Source organism: Rattus rattus, chromosome 14 (genome assembly GCF_011064425.1).
Source record: "Rattus rattus isolate New Zealand chromosome 14, Rrattus_CSIRO_v1, whole genome shotgun sequence".
Classification (NCBI taxonomy): domain Eukaryota; kingdom Metazoa; phylum Chordata; class Mammalia; order Rodentia; family Muridae; genus Rattus; species Rattus rattus.
The window spans coordinates 51,271,773-51,291,919 of record NC_046167.1 but is presented as its reverse complement, the minus strand read 5'-3'; the positions used below and the strand labels follow the sequence as shown (position 1 = coordinate 51,291,919).

Genomic DNA, 20,147 nt, shown 5'->3' with positions numbered 1-20,147 from the left:
AGCAGGATAAGGGGGGATGGGATAGGGGGTTTGCAAAAGGAAAAATTGAAAGGGGATAACATTTGCAATGTAAATAAATAAAAGATCCAATTTAAAAAAGAAAACATAATAGGAACACTCACTAGTATTGGTTATAGTATGATAACACTTGTTTATTTGTCTGCCCATTGAGTTTAAAGTCCAGTTAGTGCCTTTCAGTTCCCCTCTATGGCCATTGATAGAAAGGGATAAATTTTTCTGTATTTGTAGATCCAGAATTTTACATAGTTTTCACATAATAGTTGAAGTATAACCCTTCTAGAATAATGCTTATATTGTATGTGGCTCTCTATGGAATATTTCTCAGTGCCCCATGAAAACTTACCAATCTATACATACATGATAGATATCAGGCACACAGAAACTTAGATTTTTGGATCCTGTAAAGATCCATCTTCCCTCCCACATGTATGTACCTCCACCGCATAGCACTGTTGTCTTATGGGGGTGCACATGCCCAGATCCAAGACCTGAGAAATCTCAGGCACTCATCTTTTCTTCTGAGCTCTAGAGTGTTCTAAAATTACAGGATTTCTTTGTATTTGGGTCATCTGATTAAAACTGGAAGCACTGTTTAATCCATAAAACACCCTGTAATGGAAAAGGGCCAAATCAAGTTAGTTTGAAAATGGATCCTTTAATGGTTTTTCATGGCTTTGTTCAGGTTTGACATGTTTTGGTAGCTCCCAGGAGAATAGTGAGGGGGATTATTTTCTAGTTCAGATTATGAAAGAGTTGGATACTAGTACTAGTTTCATCTACACTAGTTGTGTGATATTAAACTACATCTCAGTTATCTGAGATGCCAAATAACTGGTTAACTCTCCTAACCAAGTTCTTGTGTGAGAGAAAAAGAGAAAATGTTTCTGTGTAAAATAGTAAATGTTTCTGAGAAAATAGTAAAGCCATAGTGATTGTCTCATATTGTATGGCATTTCATATAAAATAGATACCTCTAATAACTATATGAGGAATTAATTTTACAAGGTCATAGTTGGGACATTATCTCTCCAATTAAAAAGTTTTTAGTAACAAATTTTGAGCCTGACAGGGATTCATACTGGGTTCTAGCAAATGAACAGATCTAACCTGTTTTCTTGGGTTTTGTAGTCAACAGGCATAACTTAATATTACTTGTTCTTAGTGCAGCCTTTCAGTCATTAGTCTGATTGGAGCATTCTCTATCAGCCATCCTTCTGGTTTGGCTGCCTGCTCAGATACCGTATCTCCCAGGAGTCCCCCAGGGCCAGTGGGGAGGATGAGGGGGAAGCCAGCTGAGCTCCCTGGGCCTGAGACCAAGAGCCTTTGCTCGGCTCGTTTCCCACTCATTGTGCAGCCTGGGCCCTATCACTGGAGGGGCCTGGCAAGGAAACGAGGAGGAAGTGAGTGCCACTGCCGGTTCAGAATGTTCCAGTGTGGTTGGAAAGTTTGAGGAGCAGCCTGGGTGAGGAGAACAAGACCTTACTGACAGAGTTCAGTCCAGGCAGGTCTGTTTCACATCAGCTTTCTGAATAATCACAGCTCTCCCTACCCAGGGAGGCCCAGCACAGTTACCACTAGCCCCGACTCTCGCTGCCCCTATTCTCTGTGAGTGTGGTAGAACATAAATCATTCTGTTTAATTCCAAGTGGATAAAGAGTAGAAAGTGTAGTGTTGGCACTTCAGGGTAGCAATACTGTAACAAAAGCAGGTCTGCTTTCTAGGACTTTAGAGGCTAGGGTCAAGTAAGTATCATTGCAACTATTTCTTTAATACTATGTTCTTATTAATGAAGAAGGACTACCCCACTCTCCAAAGAAGGAAATAAATGTCCAGTGATCATATAGGCTAGCTTGGCTTGTGCTGGCTTGAATCAGTCAGCTTGATTTAACCAACACCTAAATGTATGGTAAAAACCTACATACATCACGACACTGAAATGAAAAGGCCAAACTCTCTTCTCCACATGAGCCTATAAACTAGAGTATTTATGTCAAGAAGTCAGAACAAAATCTGCTGGAGTTTTTAATGAACCACAGAATGTGTCCTTTGTATGCCTGGTCTTGCCATTCTGCATGAATTTATGAAGGACTTCTACACTAATTTTATAAATGCTCGCTTGGCAACCCTGTCATTTTCAGAGCCCATAGGATGTCTCCAGGGCCAGCTTTAGGTCAGATCATGGTAATACTGAGACTTCCTTCACTTTTCTTTCTCCTGGAATATCTGGTAGGAATTTTTGAACTTCAAAGAGATGCTTTTTAAATTTATGAAATGCAAGAAAATCAAATACTGCAGCAACTTTTCAGAACACATATTTGCATTAATTGTACCCTTAGTTTTACGTTTAAGTCTGAGTTGGATAGAAGGGACTCACCATTGGGTCAGAAATTTGAAGGGCAATTATGGAATTGGCTACAAAGTGCAAGACCAACTCCCTTTTCTGAGGGAAACTAATATGCCTTGAACAGTAATAGTTCAACTTTTGACCCCATAGTAGTTTAATTAGATATGTCATATTTTTCCCTCTTAAAGTGACATGAAATTATTTAAATAGCAACTCCTATCTAGAAATTTCTAAAGTCATTATTACCAGTTGAGACTCCCAGTGCTTACTCAGGTAACTTTCTTAAGGTAGGTTACTGCATGTTGTAAGATAGACTTTATCATCAGTTTCTCCTTTAGAAGTTTGTATATGTGCACATATATATGATCAAGCAAGTTCAATTGTATTCCCTCCTGTAAACCCTCTGAACTCTCTACACCTTAAAACCCTCTAAACTTATTGATTTTTTTTTACAGCTCTAGGGCTTAGCCGCTAACTTTGGTCCCTGAGACCTCCTTGGAGGTACTCACTGTCCTGCATGGCACTTCTAGGCTTCGCCATAATTCTGTGGAGTCATTTTCAGCAATGTCAGCACCTCATGCTCTCTGTCTCCCCTTGAACTTTCCAGAGTTTCTTTGTTAAATACTGTCCCCATGGGAATGTTGTATTCCTGCTTACTTTGCTAACATAGTTGCATATTTCATATAACCTGTAAGTGGCAAAACCGGAATCCAAATCCATGTGATTTTGAAATGTTGTGCTCTCTCTGTTGCTCTAATTATTCACCTGGGTTTTGATTCCTTCCTGACCTCAGTGGTGCTTACACAGTCACTATCTGCTATCTGAATAGTAGAAAAGCATTCAGTGTTGTCATTAGCAGTTTTGTTTTTATTTGGGTTGCTATGATTTTTATTCTGTTTAGATTCCCTTTCAAATGATGGTCTCCAAGTTCTTAGAGTAGATCACCATTCTGTACCTGCCACCACTGGTGTAACTCTTCTCAATTTTCCCTCTCTTCCCAGGATGGTTCATACTTGGCAGAATTCCTGTTGGAGAAAGGATACGAGGTGAGTGACTCCGTGCTGCTGGGGTTGCTGGGGATGACTAGGATGCAGCTGCCTTGTTTCCTCTGTGTGTGCTTTCCACGGAAACTCTGATAACAAATCAGAATCCAAGCATGGCTGTGCCGTGGCGCCGGTGATGCTGCCAGCTCATTGTGCTGTCTGTCTTGTGGTGAGCACATGGGCTCAGTTCTTCTCTATGTCTCCCTTGTTCTCTGATAAAGCAGCAGCCTGCACAAGCCTTACTGTAAGTGTTAGGGTTAATTTATGATGTAATTTGCTACATTAAAAAGTTCCACTCGTGGTAAAGTCACTTAATTTGGAAATTGCACAGAGCAATAAAATGCAAGCTGATCTTTGGCAAGCTTGCATGAAAGATTTACACCTGGAGGTGTTGGCTTTCTAATAGGCAGCTATGTATTTTATGGAAGATGAATCTGTCAGACCCATTGTTGCTGCTATTATCATTGTTTTCTTCTTCAACATTAGAAATGATTTGTATTAAATTTCATGTAGTTTAGTGAATATTCCTTCCTTTTAAAGAACATTTTCTGCAGGTACTTATGCATAATAAATTCATGATCTAAAATAAAAACTTACAGCTTACCCATATCCTGACTTGCTTTGGAAATGTTTGTGTTAGTAGTTTTACATTTTCTCTTTACTACCATTAATTGTAGCAATGTTTTATAAAAATGTGCTGTTGGACAAATGGAAAAGAACTGCAAGAAATTTGGCTTGCTAACAGGATTTGATGGAAAATGAAATTAGTTTTTTTTTAATAACAACTTATTTTCTGATAGCTTTGAGTATGAGAAGTCATAGTAGTGTTTAGAACCTTCTCTGTTCTTCTATAGTAGTTCTATATCTTCAATATCAAAGTAAGACATATATAATTATGAGAATATCTTTGTGCACATATGTCTATAAGAATACATTGCTATAGTAATTGGGTCTAATCAAAACAAATGATTTTTAGCAAGTAATATGTAGTATAAAAGTATTGGTTTTAGGAAGAAGCTGTTTAGTCAAGCTGTTAAGGTAATATGTTAGTAAATATCAGGAAAATATAGTAGGGATATATCTGAAATGCTGTTTCAAATATATATGACCTTCTGCTAAAAGATGTATGGTTGACAGTGATGGGATTGAGTTGACAGAGAATTTGAATAAGGAGCTGGGTAAGCCCAGTCATTACAGTGTTGAAGGCAGAGATATGTTGAATGATGCTCTAATCACAAGGGTGTTGTGCTATACTTTGAGGTAGACCTGTGGGACTATGAGTAGAAATGAAGTTAGAAGTAATAGGCAATGACTGAGTATAGTCTGTAGACAAGGAAGCTTGTGGCTATATGCTGTTCTAATGAGTAGACTAGTGGGTGGGCAGGCCTTGGGTGGGACTAGTCATGTTGTATAGGTGTTAACCATTTGCAAACAGGAGGGTGGTGTGTTGGCTTTGAGTGCCATTGGCGAAGGTAGAGATGATTGTCATGGAGAAGTAGTGCTCTATCCAGGAAATAGCAGGCTTCAGGGGACAGCAGGATGCAAGATTTGCAAATAGACACCTGGAGAGCTGCAAATGTTTAATTCTATTAGTATTTGAAGTTAAAAGAGTATATTTTGTTCTGTTACAGAAAGACAGTAGAAGACTCCTCAAATCACAGTTAATTGGGAGGAATTTATCACAGACACAGTTAGATGAGATCCATAAATTGTTAGAAAAAAACTTGATTAGTTATTCAGGGGAAGGGATACGACATGGCTCAGGACAAGTGGAAAGTCTTCCACATGATATTGTAAAAGTGTGAGCTGGGTGTGGCTTGTAAGAGTAAAGGTTTTTAATCCTGTATTAATTTCAGTGAGCTGCTCTCAGTTTTAAGAGATGATTGATATAGTTGTAGAATGATCTACTAAGAGAAGTCTGATGGCGAAATAGGCTTTATCTTTTTATGCTTTGGTCACAGTAAACATTAGGGTGATTAAAAAAATAGACAGCATTGGAAAATTTCCAGGATTATCAGTTGTAGTTCTTGGTTATTCAAGATCACGAGCAGTGTAGAGTTAAACTCTGTGTAATCAAAAGACTGGAAACATGGCCAACCACAGCTAGGTCCTGAGTCAGTGACAGCAAGTTTGGATGAATACAGATTTCACCTCAATGCACTCTCAGCCTTTAGTGCTGAAACACAGAGGATACTTCTGAAGTTTGAGATTGTCCTTTCTTAGATATCCCTGGGTGTTGCCAATGCTGCCTTCCTGTGAACAGATAGGATGCTGCTGTATGAAGGACCAGATGAAGGGCAGTGAATGACTAGATGGTTAAACCAGTTGGGCCTTTTGAACTATTTATGTATTTTTTTTATTACACTAAACATTTTATTTCATGTGCATATGTGTTTGTGCTGCAGCATGTGTATAAGGTAAGAAGAGAACTTGTGGCAACTAGTTCTTTTTTCTGGGGGATTGAACTCAGGTCATCAAGCTTGGCAGCATATACTTTTATGTGCTAAGCCATCTTGCTGCCCTTAACTCTGAACTACTTTGACTCTTTTCAAATTCAGTTCCTATTCAGAAGTAGGAAGCTTAGAAATAACTAGAAACAACCTAGGTTTGGGAGCAAAGTGTGACCAGGACTAGGTCAGCACTGTGAAAGGCACCATGGTAAGGCTGCTATGTTCTTGGAATAGAAGCAGCAGACTTTGATTTGCTGTCAGTGATACAGTGAGCCTAACATGGTGAAGCGGGCCAGTAGAGGATCAGAGCCAGATCAGTGGGGGAAATAACACAGTCAAATAAGCTCCTTTATTCGAACTGTACTTAGGAACAACAACAAAAAATTACAACAGGCTTAGAAAACTTTTATCATGGAGCAACATGTAAGCAAAGCAACAGCATTTATTAATATAATGCTTAATAGGAGTTAATTACTCCTTTATCCATGTACTGTTAGATTTCTGAAACTCGGAACATGGCTGTTTAATGTAGTCACTGAAACCTCTGCATTTGAACACATTCTCCATGAACCTTCATAAGTAAAGAAATAAAATACAGTTAGTTATCTTTTGATAATCTGCAAGGGAATTGGTTCCAGGAGCCTATGCATATGTCAAAGTCTGAGGACACTCAAGTTACCTATGTAAAACTTTATAGTATTTGTATATTGCTTCTACATATTTTTGTGTATATGAAATCATCACCAGGATAGTTATTATACCCAGTGTAATGCAAATATTTCATAACTAGCTGTATTAATCAGGGAATAAAGAAGAGTCTGTCCTTGTTCACGACAGACAGACACAGCTGCAGTTTGGTGGCTCTATGGTTCCGAGTCTGTAAATATTCAGAGTCTATGGTCATCTATGTGTTTCACCACTGCCCCAGTTATTACTGAGGAGACAGTCAGAATAATAGTTCTTATTGTTGCTTAGTTCTTGACTGTTACCGAGGATTAAAGCATTAAAAACATGACCGCAGCCACAATATTGTTATTATTTTTGCTATAGTTACCATTATTATTGTTCTTTTTATTTTGAGAAAAGGTCTTTCTAAATAGGCTAGGATTGCTTGGAATTCCTGATGTTTTGTCTCTGTCTACCATGTTCTGGGATTACAGGCATGTGTCACCATGTCTGACTTGCTTGTTCATTCTTTAATATCTACAGATGTCTTCATAGTGAGGAAAATGAAGAATTATTAGGTGCTATGGACAGTGACCCTGGGAACACCTTATATATACTATATATATTCTGTACCTGGATAAAGCTCAAAGTCTGTATCTGTTGTATTTATATAGCATAGAATCAGAAGCTAAATAAGCAGTCTAGTCCTTACAGCAATCAGCCTTGGGGCTTGGGCATGGGTCGGCTTATTATATCTAAATCCTCTGTTCTTGCTTTGCTCTGTATCCTCAGTCAAATTTCTTGACCCAGAAGACTTCGTTTTCTGGATTTGGTTGATTATTTTTTGTGTTGCTTGTTTTGTCTGTTAAGTAGGGATGGTAAGTACATCTTTCTATTGTACAAGGTTCTTGGGAAGACTAGGTGAGAGAGCATTTGTGAAACAGTCGGGGGAGCAAGAGTGGCAGAGAGAGAGAGAGAGAGAGAGAGAGAGAGAGAGAGAGAGAGAGAGAGAGAGAGAGAGTGTGTTGTTACTGGGGACATGCTGTAGAAGACACTGTAGTCTAACTCATGAATTACAGTATTGAAAGCAGGCATGTTTTCTTGCCTAGGACCCTAGAACTTAGACATTCCCTCACATTTTCAGGGAGAAAGGAAGATCAATACTAGGGAAGACTGCTATGGAAGTATATTCTAGCTTGAAGTGCATTCTTGGCACCATAATTTTGGATAGTTGACAATGTTGGGACCACTACAATGTATGCTCATTTTGCACAGAGAAAAATGTGAAAAATAGTCTAATACTTAAAAAAAAAAGACAAGTTGAACTCTGTAAAAGCTAACACTATCTGTGAACATAAGGAGAGAATCTGTTTTTAATAAACAGACAACAGCAACACAGAGTATAAGAATTTAATATCAAGAATAAGTTCATTTGGGTTTCCCTTCTAGGAAGGAAACCATGACCACCTCCCTAATAAGATGGAGTGTCAGAGCAGAGGAGGCTCAATTCGAACAGTCTGGTGACTGTGAGGGGGTGTTTTAGAATGTGGGCTTCTTCTTCTTCTTCTTCCTTTATATGTGAGGCATTTTGAGATATTTTTTCTGCAAAGTTGTTTGCTGTTTTAGGAGCTTGGTACTTTGATTAGAAAAAAAGGCCAATCTCCCTAGAGACTTAATTTTCAAACTACATGGTATACTGGCAGTAAACTCATAGCCTTTAGCTGTGTGATTTGTGTATCAGCTATGCCTTGTGAGACAGTGCTCTCATTTGTGGTGTGGTGATTGTTAAGGCCTGCCGTAATTACCACCAGTAAAGACCAGCTGTTGGCATGTGCCATTCTTGGTCATACAGACCAGTGTCCAGGATGTAGTCATTGCTGTGTAAATGTCAGCTGTGATACAGTCTAGGTGAGCCATAACTTTCCAAAGATGAGTGGCACTAACCATCCCTGGGATCCATCTTCCTCCAAGAACAATTTAGACACTGGGGAATTTGAAATCCAGTGGTGTGGTGGATCACCTATATTCTTAATAAATATTGAAAAAAAACACTTCAAATCTCCATGTTTTAGCACCTACTTTGAATTCAATATTTTGAAGTCAAGCCATCCTTGCTTTGATATTGAAAGAACCTGAAATTTTCTTTTTTGACAGCTAGTTGACTGAGGCTTGAGGTTTGTATGCGAAAGCGTCCTCTTCCACGTAAGAACTTAGATGTTCCTGAGCTAGTATACTTACTACAGCTCTGATTAAGTTTATATAAAGGTCATTTGGCTCATTTATTTTCTCAGTTTGCTTTTCTAATTCACATCTCCTTTTCTCCCCCAATCTTGTAAAAAGACCTACCTCTTTGTTTCTGTAAAGAGAAAGCTGCTAATCTTAAATTCTTAGCTAGATTATGAAGTTTGCACACATTTTGGCTTGTCTTACTGTTTGTATTTCACCTGCCTTAGAAGCAGACAGAGTCAGCTTTCATTAGTTCTTAGAATAATACCTGCTGTCATGGATTAAGTATTTGGCAAGTGTTTCTTCCCTTCTACACACATGCCAAAGTGGGAGTGAGTGGAAATTAAAACACAATTTTTTTCACTAGAGAAAAACAAAACAAAAAGTTGTGCTTATTGACTGTCTTTGTAGGCGTGGCATTAAATCTGTTGCTTGCATTTGATCTGACTTGGTGTCCAAGCCTGGTAAGATTGTACAATATTCTTCATCAAAGCCTGGCAAGTTTTAGAGCATCTCTCTGTGTGCTTTTGCCTGTTGGAATATGTGATCTTTCTAGAATTCAGTAATCAAGAGAAGGCTACCAAAATAATAATTATATTTTAATTATCAATAAATGAGTTATGCTTTTAGACCAAAGCAAAACTTTTACTGAATACAGTAGAATATTTATATTGGAGAAATTTGTATATTAGAAGTAACTTTGGTTTAAATACCAAGTTTCCTATGCATTAGTATAATGTGAAATTGTCCCTTATTTTAAAAATATTCGTTAATTTTATGGATTGGCTTGGCTTTATAATTCAGTAGCAACTTGCAAAATTGGAAACCTTGAAATATAATTCATTATAAGTATAATAATACATTACATTTTAATTTACTGGTTCATCAACTTTATATTTGCCTCCTAAAGTGTCAATGAAGTTTACATTTCTTTCCTAAGGTGTTTTCTTATTTACCAACTTTTCTTGAGTTTTGTTATTTTGGAAAATGGTGTTGAATGCTTTTCTTTTGGCAAAAAACAGTTAACTAGCAGAAGTATTAGTTGTGGGTATGCTGTATCTTTAGCAGAAGTCAGTTTCTCATGTGTGCTGTATAAAACAGTGATGACATTTCTTCCTGTTTGAAAGAAAGCCTTATGTGCTTATAATTCCCCTTTGCACTTGGAATGTTTGAGTCATGCCAGGGATTAATTTTGGTTTAAAATAGACAGAAAACGATTGAGTTAAAATATAGAAGTGTATTCAGCTGCAAACAAATCTACCCGACATTAGAGGGAACACTTCTAAAATAAGTCAAGGATTAAAACTGCCACCAGTGCAACTGGAACTTGGGCAGTTGGTGACATAAGCTGATGTTAGCATTGGCAGCACAGAGGGAGAAATCTTGACACAAGGAGGAAGTGGGAGCAAGTGTGGAGCAATTTCTCTCATGCGTCAGACACAGTAGTCTTTTCTTTAGTGTCAGACAGGTATGCCTTGCTGTTCAGTGACTTTGTCCCTCCACACTGACCAGGGCCATGTCAGGATGGTTTCTTTTTTTAAGTTTTTTTAACCTTTGATCTTTTGTGTCTCAAATTTAGTAATATATAAATCTTCTCCCTAATCTCTGTAGTCCATTTTACTAACCTTTCCATACAGCTGCACGACAGCGACTGCTCTCTGATTTTTATCTATACCTCCAGAAATTGATATAATTTGAAGTAGCACTGAGAACTTGAAGAAACTGTGGGAGCTTTATGCTCTGTGTTAAACTGGTCAAAAGCAGTCTCACAGTCTCAAGTTTGCCTTCATTTTCAAATCAGAGATATTTTTGTCATCAGTATGACCATGTATGTTTAAAAGACAAACCTGAATATCTGTAACTGCATGAAGCCTTGTAATTATCTAATTACTTTCATTTAGATGGACAGTAGAAACCCTGGATAAAGTCTGAAGCAGTGTGCTTGTAGCACACAGGCAGTGGGTGGGCAGAAACTAAACAGTGGAACTCTTTATCATAATTTAAAAATTCTAATTCTAATTATTATTATTTATAGTTTTTCTAGAACCTTTCATTAGCAAATGAACTTCTGAGTTGTTTGTTAATCCTCGTTTCATATTTATAATTTACTTTTTTCTTTTTATACTTAAAACTCAGGTCCATGGAATAGTACGGCGATCTAGTTCATTTAATACAGGTCGAATTGAACATTTATATAAGAATCCTCAGGCTCATATTGAAGGAAGTAAGTAATTTTCTTTCTCTAATTTTTTTCTGTTGATTCCTACTTTTAGTTAAGCTATTTTCAAATATCATTCTCAGCCCTCCTAGTCTCAGTTATTCACCCAGGGATTCCTGCAAGCAATGGGGAAACCTGCCTTGCAGCTACCCTCAGCCTAGTGCCATCTTGGTTATTAGAATAATGCTGTGCAGGCAGCTTTCAGAGACCAGTGGGAGGCATAACTCTGATCGGCTTCCTTCAGTTCTGGTCTTCCTGCTCACGTTAACAGCAGTTCTGTATTAAAATAGCACTCTTTTGTTTTCTATATTGGGTTCAATCTATTGAAGGTAACTGATCTTTGTACACTGATTTTTTTGAAGATTCATTCATATGCCTTATTCTAAGAGCTTTATAGATTTTTTTTAAATTAAAATTTAAGAATATTACCTAAAGAGTTTGTACAATCTATTTCGGTCTCATTCTTTCCCTTTTCTCAAGTTCTCCCTACTTCCCTACTCATGTAAGTTTATATGCATTGAATTTTTAATTCTTGAAGATAAGATTCAAATCTGGATGATAACTCAAACGATACTGAAATTGCTTTAGAGATCAATATCAGGATTTGATGGCTTTCTTACTTTTGCTATTAATTAATGTATGCAGAACAATATCATTTAGATAGCATGCTACAGTATTTTCTCATTTGATTTGGTGGTTAAAGAGAATATTTTGTATATGAGAAAGCGGAGACACAAAAATATTGTGACTTACGTTATCAGGTTCCATGATATAACAGCTCAGCCTCAGATACAGGGCTTTTATATGGATGTGTGTGTTAGTGTTTCTGGCAGCCAGGGTAATACAGCAAGATTGTAACCCCACAGTGATCGAGACTTCATGTCTAAGAGGAAACCAAGGCTAGGTTTCTTTTCAGAATTGACATCAGCAGGGAGGTGACCCAGATATCCTCAGAAAAGGCTTTCCACCCAATGTTTAAGTGACACAGTTTTTCTTTTTAGAAGTTACTATATGCTGAGTGAATTGGGAGTTTGATTTTGTTTCAGACTTATAATAAGGTGGCTTATAAAACAGACCAGATAATCACTTAGAATTTATAATGTTTCATATATATAATTTATATAATATTTTAAATAATTTAGCACACAAACCATTTTCATGGTATGGATTTTTTCATCTGTAGCATATATTATCATCACCTCAAAAATGTAAGATTTTTGAATCATATCACATTTAATTTCAGATTAGAAATGCTCAATATGTAATGATTTTTGTACAAAATGATACCACCATTGGATCTAGGTGTGGACCAAGCTAGCAAACTGGTCACAGTTTTAGACTAATGAAATCAGTATAAGTCAGCTTCAACACAGTAATATGGCTAAGTTGGTTGTCCATTGAGCAGTTATGTTACTACCATAAGCCAGGTTAAGAACTTATTCTGTAAGGCACTTAAAAATCACATGATAGTATATGAACAAAATTTCCCAAAAGGGCTGACCTTTCTGTTATGAGCATGCTGCAGGTTTCTTTAGAGAGTCTGTACATTATTCCTGGGTCGTATTTGTCCACCTCTCACTTTTAAACAATACATGTTTTAACTTCTTACAGCCCCATGGTAATTGTCTAACATTTTCAGAGTATTATAATTCTTTAAACAGTGTATTTGAGTTTTCTATTATAAATCCACACAGACCAATCTTTCTACATTGTATATTTCTTAAACCCAAGAGTCATACTCTGCTACTCAATGAGCATCAAATACAATGTCTCGGTTTTCATGTTGGTGGAAGGAGTTGACACACTAGGCAGGATCTTACTAAGTTGTTTAGGCTAAACTCAAACTCCAGATCCTTCTTATCTCAGTATTCCAAATACTGAGATTTCAGGGATGGCGAGTCACATCTGGGAGCATTTCCAGTTTGCTCTTCAGTTTCATACTTGAATAATATGGGTCCGTTGTTGTTTCTGATGGTCTTTTCTAAATCCTAAAAGACATGAAGTTGCACTATGGCGACCTCACTGACAGCACCTGCCTGGTGAAAATCATCAATGAAGTGAAGCCTACAGAGATCTATAATCTTGGCGCTCAGAGCCATGTCAAGGTAAGCCCTTCTCATTGCTGTGACCTGTCTGGCTGTGTCCTTGTAGAGGCCTCTCATGTATATTTTTTCTCAACACAAAGCAACCGCCAGTCCTTAACATGTTCAGTTGTCAGTTTTAGTTAGGGAGTTCATCCTAATAAAAATGCTTTTCATTTTTAAGGTGAGGCTTCTGTAATAATGAAAATTTTCAACTAACACTGAAGTAGCAATTAGTATTTATTTTAGGTTGTTCCCTGTAGTTGTGAGCCTCTATTTTGACATTTAATATCAATCTGTGAGAGAATTTTTAAATGTTAGAAACCTTTATTTTAATGTTAATTTTTGGTAGTGGCTATATGATTGGGTTGCTGGATATTCTCAGGTTGCAATATATTGTTAAAATGATATTCTTTGAGTAGCAATCACATGTTAAAGTTAGCTGAATTTTCTTTCTGTTGTGAGTGGTGAATCTGCGGATTTCTTCCCTGTATTCAGTGCTGGGCACTCTGCACCCTTCTTTGGTCATTCTATCTAGAACAAGTACCGTAAACTTGACTGCTCTTCCCAGTCTTCCAGCTTCGGTTAGACTCAGGTTTCTGTGGCTGTATTCTGATGCTTTCTTGGGTGAATGAAATTTGAAACCAGGGCTGTTTTGTTTTATTTAGGTACCTAGTCAATCAAGTGGTTAGCAGAGCTTAGAAATAAAAACAGATGACTTTAAGTTTAAAAAAAAAGTTGAGAAATATCTATCCATGTTTCTTTTCTCAAATACAGTAATTTTATTGGAGTATTTAAAGTGTTTTTATGTTCCTCCATATTTTTCAGTTTTGTTTATAATGTGGGCATTGCTGCTTAAGGCTGGAATTAGGGCCCAAGTCTAATGAACAATGGAATAAACCTAGTCATAAAACAGCAAAATTTGAAAATTGAGGGTCAGTCCTTGGGTTACCAAGTCTTTGTACTTAGCAGGTAAGAGCACTGACTGCTTTTGAAGAGGGAGGACTTGGATATGGCATCCAGCACCCACATGATAATGCACAAACACTTGTAGCTTCAGTCTCAGGGAATTTAACACCCTCTTACATCCTGAGGCGCCAGGGCAAAAAACTCATTCACTTAAATTAAATATGTCTTAACAGAAAAAACAAATAATTGTCCATATTTACTACTGCTGCTGCTGCTGCTACTACTACTACTACTCATTACTACTACTACTACTATTGCTACTACTACTACTACTACTAAATTTGAGATTAGCCCATTTTTTATTTTAAGACAGGCCTGAAGATTTACAAAAACATTTTTTACCTGCCTAGATGCTGTTTAGAAAACAGCAACAAAACAAAACCACTAACCCCCTATCTTTCTCATTACTTTTCCCTTTTTTCCTGCTTTTTCGGTATTGAGCAGTACCTCATATATGCTAAACACATGATGGAGCTCATCTTAACCCTCTTGGTTTCTTAATCTTTTGGTCAGTGTTTGTTATCTGTTCTTAGTGTGAGGGTCTTTACATTCTGCAGGCAGAGCTATTTTCCTAGGGATTTTCAGTGTTTCCCCATGATGAAGGAAAGCCTTAGGATTTTGTGTTTGAGAGTTTATCCTGTTTTCTACAGAGGAGTGTTTGTTCTATTGTTCCAGGCATGACTATTAGAGGCTGGAATCCACAGGTGAGGTTGCAAGGACATAGATGTTATGGGAGTGTGGGGCTTTGTAAAGTAGATAAGGATAGAATAGATCACCTGGTGGAATGAGTGGACCCTTCTGTGGTCTCTGGAGAGGAGGGAAAGCCCTTGTGCCCAGAGACCAGTCAGTTGATGCGACAACTATGAAAGACTTTACTACCAGCACTTGGAGAACACTCAGATAACATATGGTGAAGTATTGTAAAATGAGTTCTCAGATTCCTTGAGGTGGTAGCTGGAGAAAGGAAGATAGAAACCTGCAGGGAACTTGCATCATAAAGGGTATGGGGAAGCAAAGTAGGATAGCAAGAACCAAGGAGACAAGGGGTGGTGGGTGGACTTATGTGTTGGAAGTTAAGAAAGTAGGTCTTTCTAGGAAGAAGAGCATAGAGAACCAGAAAAGGGTCAATGGCCTTGGCAGTAAGGCTGAAGATCAACTTGTAATATTTCTGTTTGTTTGCTTTTTGCATTGCTAGGGTTGGAAACCAGGGCCTCATGCATGGTGATGCGTGCTCTATGACTCAGCCATACCCCATATCTGACTAAGTACTTTTTAAAGAAGTGTCTGAAGTAGATGTGATGGAGCTAAAACAGATTCAGCACAGGGGTTTTAGTAGTTGAGTTACAAGGAAAGTGTAAAATGAGTCAATTCTTTCCAAGGAATTTCCTGTTGGAAGGAGGAAAGAACAACATAGTAAAGATTAGATCAGTGTCCCTCAAAATTGCTAGGCCTCTTTCCCAGACTCTTTGATTTCTGAAGTTCAGAGTGAGGGTGAGAACTTTGATTTTTAGGAAGTGTCCAGTTGGTCCTTAAGCTTAGTCTGGGAGCCACACTTTGGGAAACATTGGGTGTCTTGGTTCATTTGTACAGTTGCTTTAAGTGCATTCATCTTAGCCTTTGTCTTTTCAATGTACCAGCTTCTGAGTCAGATGAAAATTAGCCGTACTAATCACCAGTTCGTGACAGTGTGAGATTTTAAATCACTATGACACCGACAATCAAGAGTTGTGAGAGTTGAAAGGCGGGAGTGGGTCTCGTATGCACCACTTCTTCACACTCAATTCTTTCTCCAGGTAGTGTGTAGCCTGGGAGATTCATACCTTACAAAATCCTCCTTATATTTCAAGATAAAACATGAGTACAATCTGTGTTTTTTAAAACCCACACTTTTTTAGATCTCTGTGCTGTAAGCTAAGGCAAGTTGATCGTTAGCCGTGGGTAGCAGACTCCAAGAAGGGGGTTGGCTCAGGCTGGGGTGTCCTCAGCTTTCCTTGCCAGGCAGTGAGCTTAGAGCCCTCTGATCACTCTAAGCTGCATTTATGGGTTCAGATTTTGGTATGTTTTGTTATTATCAAGTGATTAAAATATTACTTTGTTGTAAATTATGTTAATATCTTTAAGAAATTTACTGTTCATAAAAAATTAAATAAAAATTTGTTTCTGACCGGTATAATATGTTCAGTAAGATTAACTTAAAATAACATGCTTTTTGTAATATTTTGAAAGATGGTCTAATATTAGCACATTTTGTGTTTAATTTTGAATTCTTGACTTCTAGACTGGACAATGTTTGTGTTGGCCTCATGTTGTGCAGAATAAACTCTCTATCACTCACACTTCCAGTTAATCTGATGTGGGCCAAGGTATTGCTAAAAGTAAGGAAAATAAAATAATAGGAAGCTGGTCTGGCTTCCTGTAGGAAACCAATGAAGATGAAATTGCTTCTTGGAATGAGCCCATAGCAGTCTGGGAAATACTGACTGAAGACATTTTTCTGAATCATAAACAGTAAAATTATGACTCATGAAGTAGTTCATTGAAAGGCTGATTGGATCTTACATGGGAGAAAGTGAGGGATGACTGCAATGTACCAGTTATTAAAAGCAGTTAAACCTAGTATAATGACATCATCCCATTAGGAACAAATGATACAGTTTTATAGTCCTGCCCATCTTGGAAGAGAAAAAAAAATGTTTTAGGAAAAAAAAATTAAAAAAATTAAAATTCTTTGTGAATAAATTTGTTTATTATCTGCTCAGCATGCATTATCGTTGTGCTTCTGGAATTTGTCTACTTTTTCCACAGCTTCTTTGATGACTTTATATCATTCCTACAGTCACAGTATTGTGAGACTCTCCCCACAATGAGCCTAGACCAGTGTTGATTGCATTTGCCTCACAACATCATGGTGGAATTGCTATGAATTTTTCAAACATATGAAAATTATTTAGTCATAAGGATGTCATGAAGGAGAAATAATTTAATATGACTTTCACTTTTATAAATGAGGTCATCCACTCAAATCATACATTTGGTAACTGCCAAGTTCTGAATGGGAACTCAGGTCTTCATATTATATACTTTATCTTAAAGGCCAATAAAGAAAACAATTATCCTGACCAGTGGTAAAATAAGGTAGTAAAGTAACGTCTTCTCTCACATTGCAGTTTTTCTTCTTGTAATCACCGCCCTCCCCCGTGCCTGCGGTGTAGTCTCATTTTAGTTTTGAGAAGAAATGTTCAAATCCCCTATCAGTGGTGAAGATCATTACTATATATCCTTCAAACTTTCTCTTATTCAACATCTTAATTCCATAGTTTGTATTCCTCATCTAATCTTTAGTTATCTTTATTTCTTTCCCTTTAGAGTCTCTAAGTTACATGTTTTTTTTTCTTTTTGTTTGTTTGTTTGTTTGTTTTTCTATGACAATAAGGAGGCCTGATTGTTTGGTTGAAGGGTGTAGATAAGTGAGCTGCAATTCCATTCCATTGTTGAGAACATCAGCTGGTAGATTGCGAGTGAAGAAGCCCAAAGGGAAGGCGCCTGGGCAGGCTCAGGAAGCTGGTCGTGAAGCCCCTTGTAAACCAAGGGGCTAGTTGTAGTAGTAGTGATCAGGCACTGAGTCAGAATCAGGGAGAGAAGCTAGAAAAGCAAGTTCAGCAAATGGAATAGGGAATGAAAATAGGCATGGGAATTACATTGGTAGATCCTGGGAACGAGACCAAGCAAACTTAATTCACCAAGCTAAAGAATTGTCATCTATTTCCTGGAGGTTCTGAGTTGTAATTTACAGCTTGATAACTAAATGCTATATTTACCCCAGAACGCTCAAATCTCTTGGGAAAGGGAGCAAGTGGCATGCTGCACTGAGAGAATTCATTGTGGCGGGAAAGGCAGGTTGACTCTGTATCTGGCTGGTATATCACTGACCTAGTTTTAACACAACAAGCTGCAGCAACATGGCTCTTTATTGTCCAGTTATAGCAGAGCAGGGGCAGCCCATTAAAGGTCCACAACCAGCAACAGCACTTTTCTGTGTTGTTCCTCATTCCTCTATTTATTTTGGACGCTGGAGGCCTAGCAGGGAGGTGTGAGAAAGAAAATGAATAGACGGGGAACATTGCTATTGCAGATAGAAGGAACATCCATAAATGTGAGTCAGGGCCTGTCCCTGCACACTTGCATGGTAGAGTTCGTTAATCCACCATTGATGAACATGGTCATTTACCTCTCTTCATAAGCAGCTGCCTTTTGCTAGACCCCGTGCAGAATGCATGCTGGCGGCAGGCAGTTGTAATTACTATGAGGATAGGAATTAAATTTAATAGCACCTTGGGACTTTCTCATGAGAACTGTGGTACAGAAAAGGGTTCTTAAATTAGGGGTGTACATTAGAGTTCATGGGCATATTCTGAAACTACACATCCAGTGGCCTGCCCTATCTCTTACAAGACTTGTATTTGATGTTTTCAATGTTTTCAAATCCTGGTTATATCATGAACTGACTGGGCTTCTCAAGGCTTGTGTTCTCCAGTGAACTGCATACCTTAGGTTGGAGTCTCTTCTACCAGTGCTCTTGTGTGGGCCCGTGTTCTTGCAATGGACTGTAACACTCCTTAAATACCACTGCCTCAGTCTTTGACAGTGCCAACCTCTACTGAAAGTTCATTTTGTTGCCAAGAGCCCCACTCATCTGTTTGCAGTAATGTACCATCATCCTCAGGGAGTAGGTCAGAAATGAATGCTGTGGGCAAGGAGGGAAGGAAGTGCAGATTGCCTATTCAGTCACCTTCCCAGCTCTAAGCTTCCTGTGCTTTCTGTTCATAGTTTGGACTAATAAGGCGGATTATCTGGAGAAGTAGATGAAGCTAACAGCTCCAAGGTCAACATGCTAGTCAGTGCCGCTTCTGCTGAGGACGAAGGTCGTAGATTGCTTTAGCTGTGCTTTGAAATGATAGGCAAGGCTGTTTTCCGTGGTCAAATGTTCATAGTTGCTATGCTGAAACATCAGCTTGTATAATGTATTCTGAAAGGGGAAATGGTTGGCTCCCAGCATCCACATCTGCATTGGTCAGTTGCTGTCCGGACTTCCTCGGTTGGGAACCACTACACTAGGTTCCTGTCAACAATACCTCTTGACCACAGCAAGTGTGGTTTGGTGTCTGTAGACGGGATGGGTCCCCAGGCTGACTCTTCCTTCAGTCTCTTTTCCATTTTTGTCCCTTTCTTCCTTTGGACAGGAACATTTCTGAATTAAAAACTTTCAGACGGGTGGGTGTCACCAACCATCAGGCAGAGCTCAGGGAACTGAGGGGTTGGGGAAGCTGACAAAAGGCCTGGAGGAGCAGACAGGGATTGCAACCCCACTGGAAGAACAGCATAGGCTGGCCTGGCCATCCAGTTCTCCCAGAGTCCAGACCACCAACAAAGGAGTGTATCTGGAGGGATCCATGGCTCCAAACACATATGTAGCAGAGGATGGCCTTGCCTGACAGCAACAGGAGGGGAAGCCCGTGGTCCTGGGGAGGCTTGATGTCCCAGTGTAGGGAGATGAGGAGCAGTGGGGCAGGAGAGTGTGGGTGGGTGGGGGAGCACTCTCATACAGGCAAAGGGGATGGGGGGGATGCAGGATGGGAGCTAGTGGAGGGGTAATTGGGAAGTGGGATATCATTTGAGATGTAAACAAGTGGAATAATTAATAAAAATAAATAAATAAAAATTATAATGCACCATAAAAAATAAAAAAAAAATTAAGAGGGGAAATGATGCATGAGGCCCTTTGTATGGGCCATAGAATTCTGAGGTGGTAGAGCCCTTGGCAATAACCCAGGTCATGCCTTTGTTTCACAGGTGCCTGCTTGAGATTGCCAGTTGATGGGCAGCCAAACTCTGTGTAGCTTTGAACATAGGGCTGATTTCAGTTTGTCATCTTGTGCTACTGAGCTGAGATGACCAAAGATGGGGATAGGAGATGGGAGCCATTGAACTGTGACTGAAGTCTTACCTCTGTTGTCATTCCTATATCATTTACTACAAAAAATCGTGTTTCAGTGTAATAGGTTGAAATCCATTTTCCTTGCTGGAGGGATCTAAATTCCATATGAGTGGTATTTTTTATAACTAGGAAGC

The 20,147-nt window shown here is 38.5% G+C and overlaps 1 protein-coding gene across 1 annotated transcript in view; it reads left to right on the top strand.

The window, feature by feature from the left end:
- The window catches only part of Gmds (GDP-mannose 4,6-dehydratase), a 522,315-nt gene that overhangs the window by 82,769 nt on the left and 419,399 nt on the right, over window positions 1–20,147 (top strand). Inside the window, exons 2-4 of the mRNA XM_032885259.1 lie at window positions 3,367–3,411; window positions 10,887–10,974; window positions 12,964–13,073. Coding sequence (XP_032741150.1) covers window positions 3,367–3,411; window positions 10,887–10,974; window positions 12,964–13,073 — 243 coding nt within the window. The remainder of the gene's footprint in view (window positions 1–3,366; window positions 3,412–10,886; window positions 10,975–12,963; window positions 13,074–20,147) is intronic.